Source organism: Octopus sinensis, linkage group LG3 (genome assembly GCF_006345805.1).
Source record: "Octopus sinensis linkage group LG3, ASM634580v1, whole genome shotgun sequence".
Taxonomy (NCBI): Eukaryota; Metazoa; Mollusca; class Cephalopoda; order Octopoda; family Octopodidae; genus Octopus; species Octopus sinensis.
In genome coordinates this window covers 49734260-49760104 of record NC_042999.1, presented here as the reverse complement: position 1 = coordinate 49760104, position 25845 = coordinate 49734260, and the positions used below count along the sequence as shown (strand labels likewise).

At 35.0% G+C, this 25845-nt stretch overlaps 1 protein-coding gene across 3 annotated transcripts in view; it reads left to right on the top strand.

Annotated features, from left to right (window-relative positions):
* LOC115209653 overlaps window positions 1–24752 on the top strand; it is a 909254-nt gene extending 884502 nt beyond the window's left edge. For 2 of the 3 annotated variants that reach the window (XM_029778119.2, XM_029778118.2), the window contains exons 18-22: window positions 1200–1376; window positions 5645–5899; window positions 8214–8560; window positions 18846–20276; window positions 22697–24752. In XM_029778119.2, the coding sequence (XP_029633979.1) occupies window positions 1200–1376; window positions 5645–5899; window positions 8214–8560; window positions 18846–20276; window positions 22697–23584 (3098 nt within the window). In that variant the 3' untranslated portion in view covers window positions 23585–24752. The remainder of the gene's footprint in view (window positions 1–1199; window positions 1377–5644; window positions 5900–8213; window positions 8561–18845; window positions 20277–22696) is intronic. The other variant, XM_036500965.1, reaches the window with a different exon arrangement.
* Window positions 24753–25845: the final 1093 nt, after the last annotated feature.

The window sequence follows — 25845 nt, the reverse complement described above, 5'->3', positions numbered from 1 at the left end:
CATATATACATTATAATACATATATACAATCTACACATATATACATATATATATATATCATATATATACATATACATATATACATACATATACCATATATCTACCTATACACATATTATATAACATATTACTATATATACATATACACATATATTTACATATACCCACATATATATACATATACATATATATACATATACATATATATACATAATATACATATATACAATACATATACCTATATATACATATATATATATAACTATATATACATATATACATATATACATATATATATATACACATGAGAAATGGAGCAGGGGGAAACATCTTTCAGTTGATGGCAAACGATCTGGATTTGTCAGCTCTTCTCTTTTTTTTTTTATATATCATATAATAGATGAAACTAAAGGGGATTTTTAACAGCGTAATAGTCTAGTTATTTGACCTTGTATCAAAAGGCAAGCAATAAAATATAAATAGCTGCAGTTAGATAAAATCCTAACGTTAATAAAGCCAAACACATTGCAGAATTCTGGCACTCTGTTGGTTATGGAACAAAGGTTCCAGTAGATTCGATCAAAGGAACAATCTTGCACACACCACCATACCCTAAACATAGATCTCAGGGAGATTTAGAGTGACAAAGAATGTGACAAGACTGGCCCCTTGCAATACAGGTACTACTCATTTTTGGCAGCTGAGTTTATAAAACTTGGACTATATTAGATTAGTTCACGTTGAAGTTGATGAAAGCACTTGATAATTGCTATAATTAATTCAACTTATTTTAATATTTCGGTTTTGGATTTGATTTGCAAGATTCTTTATGCGAGTTCATGTGTTGAAGCATATTCTGTTGTGTCTGGAGAGAGTCATTTTCTTTTTGTGCCTTATAATGTAACACACTCACCGGTAAAATTTCCACTTATTTCTTATATTTAATTTTTTAATTTTTTATTTCTATAAAAATAAGAAATAAGTGGAAATTTTACTGGTGAGTGTGTTACATTTTAAAGCACAAAAAGAAAATTACTCTCCCCAGACACAACATATTTAAAATTCTACAGAATATTTTGCAGTTCTTATATATAATGTAGCAGTTAAGATTATTTAATATTTGCTTTAGTATAAAAAAAATGCTTTAGCAAATATACTTTCACATTAAATTAATTTTTAACATTGTTCTTCTTTTCCAGGGCAAGAATCCAGTTCCAACTCCCAAAAAGCACGTGACAAAGATAGCAATCACTTGCTGATACAAGGAATCAGCAGTTTTGGTTTACACAGTCCTGATCAGCTACCCTCAGAAATGCTTCATGTATCTTGCCACAAAGACTGTAAAGCCAGTGTATGTCTTGATCCTGATATTATAGGTAAGTTCTTGTTCTTCGAACTCCACACCAACCCTGATCAAGCTGACCGAAGATCAAAGAATATCATTTATGACCACTGCATCTTGCTTCAGAGTCTAAGAGCCTCTGGCACTAGATTGTCAAAAAGTATCTTATCTTTCACCTATTCCAGTCATTAGACTGCGGCCATGCTGGGGCACCACCTTGGAGAGTTTTTAGTCGAATGAATTGACCACTGTACTTCTTTTTAAGCTTGGTACTTATTCTATCGATCTCACTTTCTGAGCCACTAAGTTATGGGGGACATAAACACACCAACACTCGTTGTCAAGCAGTGGTGGGTGGCAAACACAGGCTCAAAGACACACACATTTACTCCTATACGATGGGCTTCTATCAGTTTCTGTCTACCAAATCCAATCACAAGGCTTTGGTCAGCCCAAAGCTATAGTAGAAGACAGTTGCCCAAGGTGCTCTGCAGTGGGAATGAACCCAAAACCATGTGGTTGGGAAGTAAGCTACTTACCACACAGCCACGCCTGCATCTCTATCCACAAAACCATGCCTGTCCATATATATATATATATATATATATATATATATAGTTAATCCAAACATGAAAACACAACAATGTGAGGATGAGGTACACGTATAGTATTATTGGATGCTCAGGAAAGAAGGAGGGTTTAATGTTTTGAGCGGAGCTCTTCATCAGAAACATAGAAAAAGGCAAGATCCAAAGAAGGGAAGACAGATAACATGGTTTAGTACGAGGAGTATTTAGCTGGTCTTTCTAACCTTTTTATAGTTTTATACGGCTTTATGTATAATGTGCCTGAGAAATAAAACATTTTCTTCTAGTATTTTTGAAGGTCATGACAGAACAAAATGATAAAAAGTTCGGCTCAGTTTATGTGAAACTTGAAAAGTTATTGGTTAATGCATTGTGAAAATGAAAAGAAATTGATAAGACAGCAGTTGGAATAAAGAATAGCATGCAATGTTTTGGTGTGGAACTTATGAATAAATATGTGTAAGCTGCCAGTGCCACTGGACTGACTCCTGTGCAGGTGGCACATAAAAAACACCATCTGAGTGTGGCTGTTGCCAGTACCGCCTGACTGGCCCTCGTGCAGGTGGCACGTAAAAGCACCCACTACACTCTCGGAGGGTTGGCATTAGGAAGGGCATCCAGCTCTAGAAACTCTGTCAGATCAGATTGGAGCCTGGCGCAGCCATCTGGTTCGCCAGTCCTCAGTCAAATCGTCCAACCCATGCTAGCATGGAAAGCAGACATTTAAGATGATGATGATGATTTCAAACTTTTCTGCTTGTATGGGACAAGGCTTGTGTTCTGTTATTATTTCATTTGTAAACATAAATTTGTTATCCTCCTTTTTAAGGTATCAATAACTGTGACTTTTTCAGAAACCAAATATTTGAAACATTTTCTTTTTCAATTCCTCATTTATTCTTCAGCTTAATAACCACAAAGCAGGTGACCATACCAGAGCACACCACTGAAGGGTTGTTATCAATCACATGTATCAATCATAATATTTGCTTCATCATATTCATAATTTATAAAATGGCTTAAGTATGTTAATCTGAAGGGGCAATAGCTGAGTCAGACTTAACCCTTTAATTATCAACCTGCCTGAAACTGGCCCTGGCTTTGACTACAAATGTCTTGTTTTCATGAGTTTTGAATTAAAATCTTCCACCAAAACTTTAGTCACAATTTATGTTCCTAACACTAACTGAATGACAACTAAGTTATTTTACCAAATTCTTTGTTATATTTAAAGTAATTGAAAGAAACACAGAGCATCTCAAAATAAATACAGTAACGAAAGGGTTAAACACCACAAAGTAAATTTGCTTGAATGTACCAATTTCTCACCTCATACTGATGCAATATAAACACACACACACACGTACACACGCACATCTTGGGCTACTTTTCATCAGGGTTGACAATACATGCAGGCCTGGACAAGGTTATGTTTTTTGTTGGGGGTTTATTTTGTGATAAGCTAGTGATTGTCCATGCATATCCCCTCCCCATGCTACAAGTGTTGTTAAAACCAAAAGCTTTCTGAAAAGTCTAACAAAAGCTTTGCACCAGATTCACTGCAAACATTGCTGTCAGAATGCAATAAACCAGGACATATACTGCTAGGCATCTCAAATGATAATCTGACAGACCCACCAAACCAACATCCCAGATCTTAACTACAGACACATCAATATCCAGTAACAGGTTTCTAATTGCTGAAAATATCAGAGATTATTTCTTTTCACTTCGAATACTATTTCGCCAAAGTAATATCTATTTCACTATTTCTGAAATGGCAGACTCTTCCATCTTCTCCACACTTCCAGTTTCATTGACAATTTTCTTTACTGATTGATAGGTGATGCTAAATGCATTCAATATATTAAAAAGATCTATTGTTTCTTTATGTAGATGGCATCTCCAAGTAATTAGTCTCAATGATATATTTCCTAGAATATACTATTTTTTCATACACACACAGACACACAAGTATCCATGCAGAAATGCACACATATATAAATACATACATACATACATACATCATGGACTCTCCTGTCATTAGACAATGCATGAGAGTTTGGCAATTTCTTGCCAAACAACCACACAGATGATTTGTTTATAGTGATCAAATGTTTGTGTACACATAAGTTCACTCCCTCCATTACCTGTACAGGTTCACTGTGTGTCACATGTCAGATGGTGAAATGATCACAGAGCAATGTGAAATGAAGTGCTTTGCTCAAGAACACAACACAGCCTTGGTCTGGGAATTGAACACATGATCTCACAATCATGAGTGCAACACCCTAACCACTAAGCCATGTGCCTTCACACACATACACACACAAGGGTTATGGTTCCCTACTGTTGTTTCAGATGTGTTCTTTATTGATGAACAAAAGAGTAACACCATGCAAACAAAACAAAACAAAAAGAAAAGTTTTCATCAGGGGAATACAGGTAAGAATTGACATTTAGAACTTCTCACAAAATAGCATAGTGCCAGAAGACTCAACACCAACCTAATTTTGGCTGGAGAAAATCAGGTCAGTTGAGTCATTTGGCGCTATACTCTGTCTTGTGAGAAGTTCTAATTGTTAATTCTTACCCATAATCACCTGATGAAAATGCTTTTTTTTTTTGCATGATGTAACACTTTTGTTTATCAATAAAGAACATGTCTCAAACAGCTGTAGTGAATGGCAATCCATCTGTGTTATTATTTATTCTTCACCTAACTCAGAACCTTTCATACATTTGGTTCTGGAGTCTGTAGTCAATGGTAGAATATGTGCTGTGAGTGTACCCCTGTACATTTGGTATATTCAGTCAGTCATTTGTGATGTATGCATAACTGGGAGGTCAAATCCACATTTACTTTAGTAAAATACGTATATGTTGGTATACATTGTTAGTACACAGGAGCACTATCCCTGACTCTACTTTGGTGCTTTTACTATTTAAATACCTGATTCTTTTGAATCGTGAATGTATATGATATGATTCCAGTTGGTGAGTTTAGAAGCATGAGTGAGTATGAATTATTCCTTAGTCACGTCTATTCCCATATTATGGTCCAGGTGGTAGTACCTTGTCGAGTATCTTAGTTGTGGGTCTAATAAAAGATGATGATCCTGTGGCTAATGCATCCAGGACTTAACTGAGTGTTGACTCCTAAACATGCATCACACAATCTCACTTGTGTATTGACATGCTCTGATGTTATGTGAACCAGTATCCCTGCCTCAGGGTTAAACAGCCTCAATGCACCAAAAGTAAACTTGGGAGAGTAGAAACAGAGTACAAAAACTATAAATATATTTCTTTACTACCCACAAGGGGCTAAACACAGAGGGGACAAACAAGGGCAGACAAACGGATTAAGTCGATTACACCAACCCCAGTGCGTAACTGGTACTTAATTTATCGACCCCGAAAGGATGAAAGGTAAAGTCGACCTCGGCAGAATTTGAACCCAGAACATAATGGCAGACGAAATACGGCTACACATTTCGCCCAGCGTGCTAACATTTCTGCCAGTTCGCCGACTTATGGCAGAAGGCAACAAGTAACCACTGCTGTATTTTTCCATAAGAAAAATAATATATCTTCAAATTTTGATATGGAAGTCTATGAATCAGTGACACCTGTAGGCATGGCATATGAAGAGAGAGTATGAAAGATATTTTTCAATATTTCTGAAAATGTTTCCTTTCTTTTTCTGTTTTAGACTTAACATTAATTCCTCCACCAGAGGTGACAATGAACAAAGAATGCATCAGTCTTTCTCACAATCTTACCAGTGCACCACCACCTGGCTTTTCTGATGATGACCAAATAGAAAACAAAACCAGTTTCAAACCAGTTTGTCACCAAAAACAACAACAACTGCAACAGATCAAGCCACAAAGTTCCAAGCTGGTACATCCTGTATCTTTAGTATTAGATCAAGCAAGTGTGAAAGTCATGTCAAGCCCTTGTTCAGGTGAGAGAATGTTGACCAAATAGACACACTGTCATATCTTGATGTTAAATCATATTTTGCAGTTAAATGATAGCATGTTAGAAAACTTAAAATAAGAGTTTTCAACACGCTTGTGTTTATTAATAGAGATTCTCATGGTATTATCACCCTCTATTGCACTTGTTCTGTTGTTCCCTAAGAAAGTCCAGTTAGTTGGCTATCAGATATCTCTGGTACTGAAATATCCTTAGCATTCTTTTGATATAGTTAGATCAGCTCATATCAAGCATACCTAACATCAAAATTCTTGCAGATTAAGTGAAAGCATTAAAGCTTGTTCACTGGTTCAGGCTAATAACATAAAAGTTTTCTCATCAGCTTATCTTTGTCAAGTATGTTAACAGTGTAAACCAATACCTTAACTATATTGATAAAATACTAAATATATTAATCTAAAATTAAAAATATATCATAAATATTTTGTAAACGATCAGTTTCAAACACCAGATTAATATCATTGTTTTACATATATAGGGTGTCCCAGAAGTCGCGCACCAACCTGGTTTTTTGAAAGAATACACCCTTATTGATTTTAAAAGCACTTTATTGAAATTAATCGTAACAAATGCTCAAATTGAGCACCCACTATAATAAAACATGCAGAAAAACATAATAAAATAAAATGCTTTAATTATTTTAAATGGAAACCAGAATGGTGTTTGACTTCTGGGACACACTGTTGTGGGTCAGATTAGTCTTCTGGATCAGTATTTTGCTGTTGGATGCCTTTCCTGTTACCATTCTTTTTATTCATCTCTTGTAACATGGTGACATAGTATATTATTATAGAAACAAGAATTCTAACCAGAGTTGTCTTTTTCATCCTGTAAATTCTTAATTATACTCTTTAACAAAATATATTAGTATTCAAAGTGAATCAGCTGATTTAAAATTTAGGTGTTTAACCTTTTTGTTACCATATTTATTTTGAGATGCTCTATGTTTCTTTCAATTAATTTTAAATACAACAAAGAATTTAGTAAAATAACTTAGTTATCATTAGGCCGGTGTTAGGAACATAAATTGTGACAAATGTTTGGTGGAAGATTTTAATTCAGAACTTTTGGAAACAAGACATTTTTACTACAGAGACAGAAGCGGTTTCAGCTGGGTTGGTATCAAAAGGGTTAAATCACTTTAGCTGTCATTTATTACAGCTTTATATCTGTGTTTCAATAATAGTATATACAAGCTATTACATCTGCATTTCAATAATGGTATATTCACTCATGTTGTGAACAACAAGCTTAATATAGAATTGATTTCACATTGATGCAATTTGAAGGCTTAGAGGCTTGTAGGAACACAGTGGTAATTCTGAAGAACAGTTGCCATAGCAGTGGTATGAAGAAGCAGTGTCAAGGCATATTGTTTAGTGGTTAGGTGTTGGGCTTATGATCGCAAAGTTGTAAATTCAGTTCCTTGACTGGGTAATATGCTGTGTCCTTGAGCAAGACACTCGACACCACTCCAGTATGCTCAACTGAAATAAGTACTATCTGCTCACAGTGACAAAAGCTCCAACAACAATTAGTGAAAAGTGTGGTACACTTGCATGTGGCAGCAGTATTATATAAGATGAAGCAACAGGGATAAGAAACATCATTTTTATGGCCCTTAATCTGTATTGAGGAGCGAGTCCCAAGTGGTTACTAATCAATGAAATGTCCTTTTGATGATATTTGAGATGATTGTCCATATAACAACAACAAAACTCCTGTTATGTGGGTAGCACAATTGCATGTGTACAAGAAATTTCCAATCTACTTGGGTAATAAGCCAATTTTTTTCAAAATTTTGAAGATAATTCTGTTATATAGTTGAAATATGAAACGATTTTGGGTAAACATCTCTTTTTACTTTGATATGTATATTGAGAAAATTATATGAGTAGAAAATCTTTGATAGGTGGATTTGAACTCAAGATGGTTACAGCTTGATGTGATGGAGAGCCTCTTAATCTGCAGCCGTTAAAGAAACTATTTTGATATGCATTATATTTGAATATTTAACCTCTTAGCATTTAAACAGGCCATATCTGACCCAAATATTCTACTGTTTTTAAATCAAGCTAGTCAGATCCTGCCTTTCATACCTAACCTACAATGTCACTCTAAAAATAATCAATCACATTATTGAAATTTCAAAGCTATGAGATAATGCATAATTAATTCATAACAAAGTGAATAAATAATCATTACATTTGATAGAGTAATCTGAGTGCTAAAGGGTTAAGCTTACAGTATCCTAAAATGTGCTTTTTGTTTCTTTGTAGACATATACAATGTGACTGCTGAAATACATTCACCCTCATCACCATGTCATATAAGAAGTACTTCAGCTGAGCCAATCAAAATTAAACCCAAAGACAAGAGAATGGCAATGCATACAATCGAATCAAGAAGTGAGACAGCCCCATCCTTTGTGACATTATCTTCTTCAATTGACACTCCAGCATCAAGACGTAGTAGGTTCAGAACAAAGCGCTATCAACAAATGGTAAGATCAGCAAGCGCTGAACACTGCCCAAGTTTACTAGATGAAGATATAGATTCATTGATTGCAAAACTGATTGTGCCACCACCTCCAAGTCTTGATGAAGATATATGCTGCGAAGTGCAGGTAAGAAAATATATATCCCAAATTCAATTTATGCTTGTGGAAATCTACAAATCTATGACAAAAGTAGAGTGTGTCCTGCCTTTTATTTAAGATGATGGGAATATAATTTGATGGAGATTTGGCTGCTATTTCTGTTAGTTTGAGACTCTACAAAAAGGTACTTTGTTCTCTCATAAGAATGATAGTTGTATATATTTGTATGTGTGCTATTAATTATGGTTAAGTCTCAATAGCAAAGTAAGTAAAAGAAGTGGATCTGTTGGTTTCATAATGATTCAGTCATTCTATGTTACAGGGAAAAGAAATCACCTCAATATGAAGAAGGAACAGGGTCTTTATGACAGTTTTCATGTTTATGAAAGTCTTGTCAATAGGTTGGTGATAGGCAGACTCACAGAGACTGCATTGCTTGAGAATGGGACACAATTGTCCTAAATTTAATAAATTGGGATAGATTTTCCTGTATATTGTGAACATTCCGATGGGGATAAGTGATATCTCTATAAAGTGCAGTCATCATCATCGTCATTGTTGTCATTGATGTTATCATTGTTATTGTTTTAATGTCCACTTTTCCATGCTTGCTTGGTCAGACAGAATCCCTTGAAGCAGATTTGTAATGGGTAGATACCCTTCTGATTATTATCCCTCACCTGACTGTATTCAAGGTAATATTTCCTCATGGCCCGACATAGAAGACTGAAAATGAACAGCTTCTCTTGTATGTCCGTGACATTTGTTGACCACTATCAGGCAATGTCAAGACAAGGAGACAATCAACACACACACATACGTATATCTCAAGGTAAACATGCATATACATATAGAGCCATTGAGTAAACCTATCAGTAATATACGTATTAAGACTACTGGAAATAGCTATAGGACAATAAAGGAAAGATGTGTAATGGCCATTATTCTAAACTTGTTTTTTTGTATATAAATAAATAAATGCGTCCTTTTAAAGCCTAGCCAGGCTCATGGGCCTGGTTTCCTGGTTTCTATGGCGTATGTGTTCCCCAGCTGGACGGGTTGCCAGTCCATCTCAGTGTTACTCATTTTTGCCAGCTGAGTGGACTGAAGCAACGTGAAATGAAGTGTTTTGAACAAGAACACAACGCGTCGCCCGATCCAGGAATCGAAACCACAATCTTATGATCGTGGTACTGACACCCTAACCACTAAGCCACACGCCTCCACTTTTTTGTATATACATATATAAAAATGAAAAAAGTTGGAATTCATGAAATTATTTACTCACTGTGATCATTTTGATTTATTGTGCACCAGTACCTCACATGCAAGGTACTGTACAAACAATTGTGGTGCATCATAGGTGCAAATGTGTCTCCTCAGGGTACTTGTCAAAATCAAAAGGTACTATTTTTTTTAATTTGCCATTTCAGATATTCTATAACAATCTGTTTTGGTAGTTCTAATGTACCATGCGTCTACACAAGGAATTGAGATACATTGACGACCTCTTCCACATATAAGCAATAAGATAACATATTCTCTTACTCTTTTACTTGTTTCAGTCATTTAACTGTGGCCATGTTGGAGCACCGCCTTTAGTCAAGCAAAGGCGGTACTCCAGCATGGCCACAGTCAAATGACTGAAACAAGTAAAAGAGTATTTCAACACAACAAAAAGATTTGGAACAAATATTGTGCGATATTTTATCCAACACCCTAATGCCTCTACTAATTCAACTGCAGGAAGAGACTGCATAAAAAGGCAGTTGTTTACAATTGGCCAGTGTAGTTTATTAAGGCTGATTTACATACAGTGTTGGTCAAAAATCTAAAGATTTTGTTTGTAGTACATTACAGCATAAATCTCAAATACTGCTAACACATACACACTTATTAATCATGACGCCTTATTTATGCAAATGACTGATTTCAAGTTTTAATTAACCTCTTAGTAAAAGTGAGTATATACTCATATCTAGATGGGAAGCTGGAGATGGGTATGAAATTGCTGATGAAATCTCTAGGCAGACTGAAACTAGTTAAGTTGGTCCTTTATTCTGTCCACAGAGAGATTGATATAAAAAGATGTTTAAATGTACTGAACAATCATAAATTAGTTAAACGTATGCAAGAAATCTTGGCTAAAATCTATTGATTTATTCTGTAATACATTAAAGCATCAAAGTAAGCTTTGCTTATGTATCAATAATTTATAAGAAAGGAAATTAAATTGAAACATCCTATTGATAAACTGCAATAATGTTATCCAAAATTTCAAAGAAAGTAGTTGGTTCCTGGTATTGCATGCAGTTTTATCAGTCAAGATCTCAGTTTGACTGATAAAATTCTCTTAGGTTTCATCAATGAAATTTTGTGTTGTTGTTACCGAAACCTATGCTAAACATTAATTAGGAGGTTTCTTAAGTGTTTGAATCAGAAGGAAAGTTATTTAGATGTTCAGTTTCCTAAAATACAATGAATGCTCCTATAACACTGTTGGTAATACCTTTTCTTGCTTAACCCTTTCATTACCATATTTATTTCGAGATGCTCCGTGTTTCTTTGAATTACTTTAAATATAACAAAGAATTTAGTAAAATAACTTAGCATTCAGCTAGTGTTAGGAACATAAATTGTGACTAAGGTTTGGTGGAAGATTTTAATTCAAAACTTAGAAAAACAAGACATTCGTATTCAGAGCCAGAACCAGTTTCAGCCAGGTTGGTAACGAAAGGGTTTACCAGAGGTGCAGGCTTCAACTACTATGGCACTGCTTTCTGAAATTCAATTAAGCTGATAGGTTGAAGAAATAGTAGTGAAATCATTCCTGAAGTCTCACCCAGCTGTCTTTAATCTAATCTATAAAATGAAGGTAAACACTGATACAAATTGGATTTTTATGTAAAAAGGGGTCTAAATGGAGCTGGAAGGGGATTAAAATTTACAGGTGGGGGTAACTTGAGGTGAGAAATTGATTGGGAGACGTTTTGGAGTCCTACAGTTGTTGCTTTGGTGAGTGTACTATCCTGAGATTCTATCCCTTCAAACTTTGATTTCCAATATTTTTTTAAATTTTTATTCAGCTAGTAAGTTCGTCTGTCCCTTTTAAATGTTAGTGTTTTGCTGCCCACCTTGAAGCAGACCTTTCCGTTGTCACTGCCTGATATCTATGATTGATCTTTCAAAACATTTTCTTTCTCAACTTACTCAAGATCTTTTGTTTTTTATAAATGGGAGAGAGATAGATAGAGAAAGATATGAAGTAAGAGAAAGCAAGGGAGAGTCCGAGAGAAAGGAAGAGTAAGAGAGTGGGGAAGTGAGAGAGAAAGGAGAGAGAAACAAAGAGGGAGAATGTGGCGATAAGAAACAACAAGAAGCAACAGAAAGTAACCACACCCTCACCCGCGTGTAGAATGGTTCACCTTAAGCTAGTTAAAGAATACATTGGAAAAGGCACCCCTACATAACCCACTAAAATGATGAGATGGCAAGGATTGGAATTCTTTCATCAAGCTCAACATTACCCCTAAATGATGGGATGGTAAGGATCAGAGTTCTTTCCCCATAGCTCTACTCAATCAAGACTAATGAGTGTGTGTGTGGGAGGGGGGGGTTCTCAGCATTAAATATATTATCAATAGACTCATTACACAGCTACAAAGAATTTCTAATTATTCTCCTCTACATTGTTATTTACACAATCAATCATAATTGGAATTGATTACTAATAAATTAACATTCTGTTGCAATTAAAACAATTTATAGATTCAGACAGTTATGTTTCACTATCACAACTTCAAAAGTAGTAAAGCTAATTGTTCATTAACTAAATAATGATAGATAGTCTAGATAATCTTGATTGTACTTTTAGAAAATTGCTAATATGATAATTAGAGTTTCTTAGAAATAGCATTGCGGTAGACATTATTGTTCACTTTAGTTGTTATTTCATTGTGTCAAAGAATGTTATTGTACATCCAAGGGTTACTAATACCATTAGACTACTGTTTTATTAGTTTTTCTTTGCTTCCTTTTATTATGAGTATTTAAAATAGCAGAGTTTTCTTCACCTCTAGTTGTTTGTATGTTTGTATATGTATGTACATATACAAGTAGGTAGGTAGGTAGGTAAGTGCCACCATTGATGATGTTAAAATGTTTGTCTCCACTCGACCATATGGTTTTTGGGTTCAGTTGCATTGCATGGCACCTTGGGCAAGTTTTTCCTGCTAAAGCTTTGGGAGGGGATTTGAAAAATGAGATCTAAACAAAACCTTCATGTGTGTGTGTCTCCTTGTCTTGCATTGCACAAAAGGCAGCAAGCTGGCAGAAACGTTAGCACACCGGGTGAAATGCTTAGCGGTATTTCGTCTGCCATTACTTTCTGAGTTCAAATTCCGCTGAGGTCGACTTTGCCTTTCATCCTTTCAGGGTCGATTAAATAAGTACCAGTTACGCACTGGGGTTGATATAATCGACTTAATCCATCTCTCTGTCCTTGTTTGTCTCCTCTGTGTGTAGCCCCTTGTGAGCAATAAAGAAATAGGTATTTTGTCTGCTAAGTTCTGAGTTCAAATTCCGCCGAGACCGACTTTGCCTTTCATCCTTTCGGGGTTGATTAAATAAGTACCAGTTATGCACTGGGGTCGATGTAATCAATCCCTTTATCTATCTTTGTTTGTCCCCTGTATGTTTAGCCCCTTGTAGGCAATAAAGAAATATGTCTTGCATTGCATGAGAGCTGCAAAAGAGCATTACTATTATACAAGTAGTTTGTGTTTACAATTTTCTGGTAAAACATATCAGGCTATGGGGAAGTATTACTTTGCTTGGAAAGAGGTGAGGGTTGGAGATCGGAAGGGGATCTGACTGTTGAAAATTTGTTGACCCATGCAAGCATGAAAAAGTGGATGTTAAAATGACGATTAATTTATGTAAATGTGTATCAATTTATGTAAATGTGTATATGTGTGTCTCAAATATGTTGTCATGATCCATTGCCCTGTTTCATTTTTAATTTCAAAACTTATTGCAAGTATAAAGCTCAAAGTTATACATTAAAATTTAAACAGCTTTCCAAACTATCAATCAGAAATAATTAAAAACTGGGTCATCATGACCAAAAATCTGTTTTTCCAGTGTTCCTCCCCAAATGGATATGTTGATTATCTGTGAGTATTTGTACCGGCATGTTTTGTTTATGTATGTCCTCAAACGTTCACCTGACTGCAATTTTAAGCATTGAGCAGAGAGATACCAACCTTCTGTTTTTGTATCTGGCATTTGAAATTGATAATTATCAAAATAAAAGTCAACTAGTAGGAAGAACCACAATGTAGCCCTTAGATTTTACTCATGATACTGGCTGGTTTCTTTTATTGAAAATTTGTTGTCCTATTGAAACAACAACCTGTTTCTGTATGAAGTTATTAGAGATTGTAAAGATGACTAAAAGTTGATCAATCCCCACTATTTTCTTTTCTACATAACAACACATAGATTATTCAAAGAAATGTTAAAGCTCTTTATCTTTTCACCAGTAGTTCTCCTACATAAATCTAATTAGACAGTGTTGCCTATTAAACAACATATTATTATGCTTGATGTTTACACTGTTATTTCAGTTATCTGATAAAAATTAACTGTAAATACTTTATCAGTAAAAAACACACACACAAAAAAACCCAACAAACTTGTTTCTCTCTTTTTAGAAGTAATTTCATTGGATAAAGCTCATGAGCATATTCTAATGAAACTTACTACCTACATTTTTAAATTCGCTTCTAAGATAACCAAGAATTTCAAAGACTTTAATGAAAACATCTTTTATTTATCATTATTAACCCCTTTGTTACCAATCTGGCTGAAACCAGCTCTGGCTCTAAGTACAAATGTCTTGTTTCCATGAGTTTTGAATTAAAATCTTCTACCAAACCTTAGTCAAAATTTATGTTCCTAACATTAGCTGAATGATAACCAAGTTATTTTACTAAATTTTTTGTTATATTTAAAGTAATTGAAAGAAACACAGAGCATCTCAAAATAAATACAGTAATGAAAGGGTTAAGGTTGTGTCAGGAACCTAAAATATATTTATATCATGTTATGTTCGAATGTTTTAATTTAAATATGGACATGTTAAAATAGTTTGCTTGGTTTTGTAACATCAGAAGCAGTCTCAGAGTGGTATCATATTAATTACTCCAACTAGCCGAGTTATTTAGCAATCCTGAAAAGGTCTTTCATTTTTAAAATGTGCAGGAGGTAACAAACTGGCAGCACCATTAGCATGCTGGGCAAAATACACAACAGCATTTCATCTGTCTTCATGTTCTGAGTTCAAATTCCTCCAAGGTCAACTCTACTTTTCATCCTTTTGGGGTTGATAAAATAAGTACCATTTGAGCACCAGAGTCAATGTAAGCAACTTGTCCCCCACCTCTCCCGAAATTGCTGGCCCTGTACTAAAATTTGAAATCATTGTTAAACTCTCCAGGATGGCTGAACAGTTAAGCAATTTGCGTTTTGGTCTTGATGCACCATTCAAACTCATTCTAAGAGTAGAACATCTTCAGCAAGCGTTTTTTTTTTTTATCATGGCCTCTAGTCAACCCAAATTTAGGAAAGGAAGTGGATGAACAGAACTGTATGAAAGCCCATTGAAAGGAATCATCATCATCATCATTGTCATCATCATTTAACGTCTGGTTTCCATGCTGGCATGGGTTGGACGATTTGACTAAGAACTTGCAAGCAGGTAGGCTGCACCAGGCTCTAATCTGATATAGTAAGGTTTCTACAGCTGGATCCTCTTCCTAACATCAACCACTCCGAGAATGTAGTAGGTACCTTATGTGCTACCGGCATGGGAACCAGTCAGGTGGTACTAGCATCGACCATGCTCAATTGGCAGTTTTTATATGCCTTTAAATTAAAAAAGAAGCTGTGATACACATTATACACTGATCCCTTTTGAAAATGATATTAAGGGTACCATGTGTGGAATACCCAACCACTTACATGCTAATTCAATGAGGAGGCCATTTCATTGATCAAATAATTAAAACACCTATGATAAAAACTGGAGATCCATTTATTACATAATTTTACATCAACTTCCCTGCTGGCAAGGGTTTGCCAGATTACCACAGTCCAAGTCAACTACTATTTAGTACTTTTATAGATGGACTGGAAGATCATACCTTGCTTGTATATTTTATTTTTGGCTTTGGTTTTTATAGTTAGATACCTTTTCTATCACCTATCACTTTACAAAGAGACTATATGCATTTTGTCATAGCATCAGCACTTGGGAGGTTGTCATGTTTTTTTTTACATTACGAGACTAAAAAGACATCTTAAGCTTATGTTTTATCTGCTCATTTGTTAACCTATACTTTACAGAATGTTCAGAGGGTGTTTTACTGAATATAATTAATTTGCTCAGAAAACAGCCTAACCAGTTGGCCATATGGTTTCAATTCCCAGATTGAGTAGTGTGTTATGTTCTTAAGCAAAACACTTCATTTTGCATTACTCTGCAATCATTTCATCATCGGATGAACAGGCAATGTCGATTTTATGAAGGGAGTGAGCTTATGTGAACATAAAACATTTAATCACTACAAACAAATCATCTCTGTAGTTATTTAGTAAGAAATTGCAAAAACCTCATCTATTGCCAATTGATGGGCAAGTCCATATATATATATATATATACATACATACACAATCTCCATGTCAATTTACTGTCATGTCATAGTTATATTCCTCATCATAGTTTTATCATTCATACCTTTTCCTGTCATTTATACTTATAGATATATTTATTCATGCTTAAATACATTTATACAGAAAGTCATATTAACGTTAATATTTCTTCTTTATAATTTTAATGCAGTCACTTTATTTGCTTGTCTTTATGTGTCTTATAAGACACACATACACACACACACACACACACATTTAGTATGTTTGCATATTGTTTTGTTTACCCGTTTTGTCTGAGTGTTATTCGTATGTTTTCTGTAGTTAATTTTTATGTAATTTTTTTTTCATTCATTATAACATTTCATTTCTTAGATGTTTTTTCTATTTGTCCAGACACATAAATGTTTGTTTTCTTTATTATCACTCATATCCGTGTTTCTGTCTCAATATATATATACATATATATATATATATATATATATATATATATATACAATAAAATGTTCGATATTCATGTGAGAAAATGTCTGTAAAAGTTACTACCAGTTTTCATACCACATATATTTTTATGCCCACCACTGTATAAATAGGCCATCTCATCGTTTATGACTTTGCATACTCTGCATATTCTGACTCATTTGGGTAGTTCTAAATCATTTCTCATCAATATTTTTGCCTCACTTTTTTGGCATTGTCATCTAACATCAGAATCAAAATTTATTCATCCATTTCCAAATAATCACTTATTAGCTTTAGTTGCATCTTGAGAGGGTGATTATACCAATAAGAAGCTCATATAACTCCCAAGGTACAGCAAAATCTGTTTCAACACACAATTTCATATCAAGAATCTTGCAAAGCAAATACAAAAGCGATTTATTAGCTTTCCTTTATAGAATTGTAATCTGGTTCTTAAATTCTCTTCACATGTTCAGGAAATCTTATCCACCATAGTTTCCCCCCCCTCCAATGTCTATGCTGATTACATTTCTCTTCTCTTTTACTGATAATAATAATAATGAAATTATTGTATACAGTGCTCAGGTGCACCACAACTTGTCAGAAAGTGCGTATAAAGTATATGCAGTAATGTACAAATGTCTGGAAAGCGAACAACGTATGAGTCAGATACATGCTTGTGTGTGTATGGAGGGGAAGAAATCAGGTGTAGTGTTGGTGAATCTCAGGAAGCATGGAAGTTTTGAAGGATGCAGTGCTCCGACAACTAACAACTGATGCCGGCAGTTTGTTCCATGCTTCAGCAACTCTCAGCGTGAAAAAATGTTTCCTAAAGTCATGGGAGCTCTGCTGTTTTCTGACTTTGTAAATATGTCCATGGGTGTTAGACGGGTGGAGTTTGAAAAGGTGCTCAGAGTTATTGTTTGTAAGATGGTTGATAATTTTATGGGTGTCTGCCAAGTCAGCTGCCAGACGTCGGAGTTTCAATGTGTCCATGCCCAGGGAAGTAAGGCGTTCAGAATATGGCAAATGCCTGATGGAGGGTATTCTTTTGGTTGCACGTCACTGAATGGCTTCCAGATGATTAATATCCTGGGCAAGATAGGGGTTCCAGACCGGTGATGCAAATTCCAGGTGAGGTCTATATGAAGCCGCAGATAGATAGTCGGAGAGCGGCTCACAAAGGACTTGGTGAGTGATGCCAAGACACCCTCAGCCTTCTTGGCAATTTTAGCGATGTGTTTTGTCCAACGCAAATCGCTGTCGACAATAACACCCAGGTCACGTTCACACGAAGAATTTTTGAGATTAGTGTTGTGGAGGGAGTAAGTGGACGCTGGGTTTCTCCTCCCAAAATGCCTAGCAGTACATTTGTCCACAGCCAGCTTGATTTTTTTCCATGATCCAGTTAAATTATTGTTCATATATTTAATGCTGGATGATAGGCACAGGAGTGGCTGTGTGGTAAGTAGCTTGCTTACCAGCCACATGGTTCTGGGTTCAGTTCCACTGTGTGGCACCTTGGGCAAGTATCTTCTACTATAGCCTTGAGCCAATGAAAGCCTTGTGAGTGGCTTTGGTAAACGGAAACTAAAAGAAGCCCGTTGTATGTATATATGTGTGTGTGTGTGTGTGTGTGTGCATATTTGTGGGTCTATCCCCGAACATTGTTTGACAACCAATGCTGGTGTGTTTACATTCCTGTAACTTAGCGGTTTGGCAAAAGAGACTGATAGAATAAGTACTAGGCTTACAAAATATAAACCCTGGGGTCGATTCCTTAGGCTAAAGGTGGTGCTCCAGTATGGCCACAGTCAAATGGCTGAAACAAGTAAGAGAATAAAGAGTAATATAATTTTGAGAGGCAAGTATAGAAAGTACAGTAAATTGTTTCATTCTTATTATGACCTCAACAGCAAGGTAAAGCCATCATGGAAATAATTAGTTTTACTATATAACTTTGTATTTTTTGTTTTTTGCTTCACATTAAAACAAAGAAATAGTTAAATACATGCATTTCAACAGACACACCTGCACACATGTGGACAAAAAAAAATTACATGAGAACATGATTAATGGTTACATTGTTGAAATTTCTTTGTAGTTAATATTTTTACCGTTTTATTTTTCTCTCTGATAGGCTACTGCCGAAGCAAGGACTCCCAGTTGGAGTGGTTGGTCAGGGGATGGCAGCTACTCCGACACAAGTCAGGGTGGCCATGACAGCGGCAACTTATCTGTAGAAGAGGACATTTCTTTGCTAGTGATACCACCACCACCCTTATCATCATCTTCATCTTCATCAGAATCGTGTAATCGGCTAGAAAAACCTCAATCAACATCTTCTGCAGCATTATCTCCATCACCCATATTAACCAGATTCCGAAAATCTTCTTCGTATATGAAGGCAAATTCCATTGATCTGCTTTTCGAGGAAACTGAAGATGACCAAAGTATTCAGAAGTTTGGTTCCAAAGAATCTGTTGAAAGTCAATCACTTGTAGCTTTATTATCAGAAGATGACAGCAAACAGGATTCAAAAGGCTATAACAGAGATAATATCCAGTCCCCTACCTCAGTCTCAGAAAAGCTAAAAACTCTTCTTCATTTGATACCCCCAACCAATGTTCAACGATCTCAAACATTCACAAAAGCTTCAACACTTCCAGACTCAGGGCTAACCTCTTCTAAAACTAATTCTCCCATGATGCAAAGTTATTCAGAATCTGCATCACTACAGAGCTTGCTGAGAAACAGTTGTAGTGATATCGAAAGTCTGCAAGATACCACACTAGATGATAATGGTTGTTATCAAACACCTATCAAGGAAAATGATAATAGTGATGCTATGCAGAAATTTAAAGGCAAAGAAGGATCAAATTTTAGCTGTGATAAAAGTATGGACAATTTTATTCCAAAACATCACAAAGCATCTCATATTTCTGATACCTCTCAATCAAGGGGTCACAGTGAAATAGTGATGTTGAAAATTGGTGATGATTATAGTGATGACATGGAAAAAAGGGTTGATTCAAATTTTAATTCTCAATGTGATAATAAAGCATTCCATGAATCAAAAACACAAACTTTATTTAGGGAGTTGTCTTTGAACGGAAGCAGGTCTCCATTCCTTGAAGAAAATGTATCTGCTCAGTATCTCACTAAATCAAGATCATTAGACTTTGCTCAAGCATCTGATGACATTCAATGTACCCAAGTGTGCAGCAGTAGCGAAACATTCACTGCTCTCAAAACGAAACTACAGGCCTACCGTGACTTCCTCCTTAAAAGGAAATCAAGATCTAGCACTTGTAAAAATAAAGATTTGCATCGATCCAATTCTTTAACACTCTTTAGACAGGACTCTGATACCTGCTGGAAAAGAACTTCTAGTCTTGAAAATAAACATTTAAATACAATAGGAAAAGGTAAAAGTGCTTCCATTTCTTCATCTGATAGCTCTGATAAAAGCAAAGCTCTATCTGAAGCTATTCATAAGCAATCTTTGATGATGCAAGGTATTTCTTCACAATCAAACTCAGTCCTTCGTCCAAGGACAACATTAAATAAGGTAAGCTTTTAACAAATATATTTCACTTTATGTAAATTAATTTTATTGTTCCTTTATTAAATATAGAATAAAGGTGTGTGGCCGAGTGGTTAGTGTTGCATTAACAATCATAAGAATGTAGTTTCAATTTCTACATACACATCTATACGCGGATAGATTTCGACACACACATCTATACGTGGATAGATTTCGACACACACATCTATACGTGGATAGATTTCGACACACACATCTATACGTGGATAGATTTCGACACACACATCTATACGTGGATAGATTTCGACACACACATCTATACGTGGATAGATTTCGACACACACATCTATACGTGGATAGATTTCGACACACACATCTATACGTGGATAGATTTCGACACACACATCTATACGTGGATAGATTTCGACACACACATCTATACGTGGATAGATTTCGACACACACATCTATACGTGGATAGATTTCGACACACACATCTATACGTGGATAGATTTCGACACACACATCTATACATGGATAGATTTCGACACACGCATCTATACGTGGATAGATTTCGACACACACATCTATGCGCAGATAGATTTCGACACACACATCTATGCGCAGATAGATTTCGACACACACATCTATACAAGGATAGATTTCAACATACATATCTATACATACATATATTTATATACACATCTATCTATACATATATATATACACATGCATATCTATACATATTCATATGCACATGCATATGTATACATATATTTATATACATATATTTATATATACATGCATATCTGTGTGGAGATGCAATAGCCCAGTGGTTAGGGCAGTGGATTTGAGGTCATAGGATCACGGTTCCGATTCCCAGACCAGGCATTGTATTTATTGAGCAAAAACATCTAAAGCTCCTGGTAGCTCCGGTAGAGCATGGTAGCAAACCCTACTGTACACTTTCACCACAACTTTCTCTCACTCTTTCTTCCTGTTTCTGTTGTAGCTGTATTTCAAAGGGTCGGTCTTGTCACACTCTGTGTTACGCTGAATCTCCCTGAGAACTACGTTAAAGGTACATGTGTCTGTGGAGAGCTCAGCCACTTGCACGTTAATTTCATGAGCAGGCTGTTTCATTGATCAGATCAACTGGAACCCTCGTCATCGTAACTGACAGAGTGCCACATATCTGTACATTCATATATTTATACATACCTACATATCTATACATGCATATATCTGTACATCCATATATTTATACATACGTTTACACACACATGCACACACACTGCCAGGCAGCAGTTCTCATGACTTCTGGTCTTAATTAATTGTGCCTATTAATGTATACATGTTTTGTCTTGGTGTAAAAGATGCACTACAGCAAATATTCTGCTCAGTACCACAGATTTGCTTGTCAATAGCTTGACCTTCACCAGTTGAGTATATTCCTTTGTGGCTGATGATATGTACACCTCTGATCCTGTACAAGAATAATGAGGAAGCATCATAGCCATATGTTGAAAGTGTGTTTTGTTCATCATCCTTAAACAACTCTTATTCAGTGACCTTTTGAGTGGAATGGGCTACAAAATTCTAACTGAGCCACTCCTGCAAGGTCATGAAATGAAGTCACCATGCTGTGCATGTATAGTTGTGATGCTAACAGTTCTGTGATAATGCTGCACCTCAAATTGATTTTATAAACAAAGTATTTTATTTTCATCACATCTGACCTCATCTTTCACTTTGAAATTATTTAAAATTTACAACCTATCACAGACAGACACACATACAAGCTCTCAATCTCTCTCTCTGTCTCTCTCTCATCACACTCACATACACAAATTAAAAGTTAGCTATAAGTATTCAACCACTGTATATATATTTTCTTTTTATACACAAATAAATACCTATATCACAGCAAGACAGAACAGTACATGATTAACCTCTTATATAACTATAAACTATAATATAAATAATAATAAATGCGCCCTTTTAAAGCCTAGCCAGGCTCATGGGCCCAGTTTCCATGGCATATGTGTTCCCAAGCTGAATGGGACACCAGTCCATTGCAGCGTTACTCATTTTTGCCAGCTGAGTGGACTGGAGCAACGTGAAATGAAGTGTTTTGCTCAAGAACACAATACATCGCCTGGTCCAGGAATCGAAACCACAATCTTACAATCATGATGCTGACACCCTAACCACTAAGTCACGCACTTCCACATAAACTATAATATGGATAAGTCTAACTCAAACTATATTTTACTGAATTAAAAACTATTTTCTTCAGTAACTTTTATCATCAATATGAAATTCAGTAGCAAATCTCTCTGCTCTAAACTAGACTGAAATTCTTTGGAAATTTAATCCCATACAAACATATCATACTCTTCTCCATATATTGCATTAATATTTCATTATTTTCTTCTTTTCCAGCAATCTCAAAACCAAAAGTCAACAACTTGCAAACCAGGCCCTTTAAAAGCCCTACAGCATGTTTTGGGAGTACCTCCAAGACCATCAGTTCCAAAGGAAGCAAACTCAGCAACAAATGCTTCTTCTAATAAATTTGAAGCAAATTGTAAACATTTTTCAGACAATCCTATCTGTTCTATACATATGTGGCAACCAATTGTGTGTGGCAATCAGGCTTTAGAGGATCCATCACGAATAAACCATTATGCTACTTTTAAACATATATGGGATTCTTTTAGAATTCAGAATTTCGAAAGTGGAACTCATTTCCAAACTGTATCTGATTGTTCTTCATTAGAAAACATTCCAAAAAATAAATTTTCAGAATCAAAGTCTGAGTTACTGAGTCGAGTTTATAATGGAGAAGAGAGTTTGTCATTGGCATCAAAAGATATTGAAACTCTTGTAAAAGACATGCAAGTGGATTTAGGAAACTTTAAAGAACTACAAAATATTGAAGATGAAAATTATTTTGAGGAATCTCGATCAAAACTGTATCTCCAAACCAAACAATTTATTAACCATACAAAGTTTTTTCTAATAAATGCAGCTCTCACGAAAGAAAAACTGCAAAACAGCTTGAGTACATGCATGCATTCTGTCACAAAAGTGTTCTTTTTTGCTTATGAGACTATGATAACTTTGAATTCAGTGCAGAAATCTCAACATCTCGGAACAGAACTATGTATTCTCGCACAGTCTTTCAAAGATACTCTTCAGGCAGTATTTACTGCTGCTGGGAGACCAAACACAGACCCGCATGTGCAGCTTCTAATGAGGCAAGCCTTGTATATGGCATCTCTATTACGCACATTTTTGACGACTGTAAAGTCTTTGGAATATCCCTGATGTACCAGCTCAACAGAGACGTTTTATTTGTTGATTACTTTAAAGAAGACATACCTTTCAGAGAGATTATCCCAACCATGAAAATTATATTGTAATGTGTATGTTTGGATAAACAAATGAAAGAAAAGTATTTAATTCATGTAGTAGAGTTTATTAATTTATTTGAAGTTAATGATTCACCGTTATTGCTCAGTTTTCTTTCCACATGTGATCTTTTAGGTGATAAAATGAAATATTTTTGTTGCTTTAAGGATCACACATAGTGAGAAGCTTAGTATCAGCAGAGTGAATCATCATCTTCAAGCTAATATATATAAAGTAAGAATGTTGGAGAGCAGATATAAACAAAGTACCTTGTGGTACTGTATTTAGTAATATCCTTGATCATGCTGAGTTCAGATCTCATCTGGATTGACTTTGCCTTTCATCCCTTTGAGGGTCAATAAAATGACAACTAGTCATGTACTGGAATCAATTCAATCAACCTGTGGTCTTGTGCCAATGTAAGAAATCAATCAATTTTATATATGAAATAACAAACGACTGTGAACTTGTCAAGTGTCTTATCTTCATTACAGAAATATCTGGTAACAGAAATTATGAGTGCAAATCAAAGCAAATTGCACTTTGAAGCATAAGATATCTAATTTGAAATCTGAAAATAATTACAAGAAGTATAATTCCATGTAGAATGTAAAGAAATAATAATCTGCTTTACAACATTTTCAACTGCCTGTGTTTAATTATGTTTAATTAATATCATTTGCAGATTAGAAATTACAGAATAGAATTTAGTCCCTGTAGTGAATTTTAAAACATTCCTTAAATTTAATCTTTATATTATTAATTGATGGTAAAATCATAATAGTTTAAAAGTAATGAAGTATTTCAAAATATGCTGTAAGCTGCAAAATTTATTTCCTGGGTTGAGGAATTATAGGGTGGCTTCAATGAAGTTTTTAAACTCGAGACAAAATGGTAAAATTTTCTGTAGTTGGAAGATGAAGAATGATGCAAAAAAAATAATCCTTAATCAGCTGTTTTTCATGACAAAATAGAAATGGAGGAAACATTTTTCCCTGAAATATTTTATTATTATTTTTATATACTAATTCTGAACTAATATGGACTTCTCGAATGTGATAATATCTTTGAAGGCCTTTTCAAACATTTGTCACAGTTTGTTTGTTATCTTTTGTGTCATTTAGATTTTTAAGAAATATGATTTTGTTAAAAAAAAAAATACAATTGTTGAATAGAGACGATGCTTTTGTTTTTTTAAATATTTTGTTTGTTGGACATACTCTATGTCAAGTATTGTATCCTCATTGTTGTTAATATTATTAATAATCATTTAATAAAATGATCTCGTTAATTTTCAAAATGAAAAGATCACCTTTGAGTTGATATGGCTTTTACATTTCTTTCTTATTTCAGATTATGTAAAAAGGGGTCTAAATGGGGCTGGAAGGGGATTAAAATTTACAGGAGGGGGTAACATGAGATGAGAAATTGATTGGGAGAAGTTTTGGGTGCTACAGTTGTTGCTTTGGTGTGAAAACGAGGATTTTATGGATTTTGGGGGACACTTGGGGGTCTAGATTGGACACCTTTTGCCTGATTTCAATCAAATTTTCAACATGGTAAAGTGGAAGCAGATTTGTAATTTAAGCACGGAAAATGGGTTTAAAATTTTGAAAATTAAGGCAAGATTTTTGAAGTTGAAAAACTTTCTCATTTTTAGGTATTTTTGCCTTTTATTTTTTGTTGTTTACCGTTTTCATTTTTTCTGAAAGAAATTTACAGCTGCATGTAGCCCGTGTTTAGAGCTTTCATTTGCATGGTCAATTGTCAAAAAATTCCCAAAATAAGTTCTAAATTTAACAAAGAAATCCTTTTTTCCTTATTTTTAATCGCTCAAATAGTGGCACATAGAAAAGGCAAGTGTGCTTTCTGTTGTCACTGCCTGATATTTATGATTGATCTTTCAAAATATTTCCTTTCTCAACTTACTCAAGATCTTTTTGTTTTTTATAAATGGGAGAGAGGTAGATAAAGATAGAGAGTAAGAGAAAGCGAAGGAGAGTCTAAGAGAAAGGAAGAGTAAGAGATTGGGAAAGTGACAGAGAAAGGAGAGAGAAACAGAGAATGTGGCGATAAGAAACAGAAAGGAAGCAACAGAAAGTAACAACCACACCCACACGTAGAGCCGGTAACCTTAAGCTAGTCATTTAATAAAATGATCTGGTTAATTTTCGAAA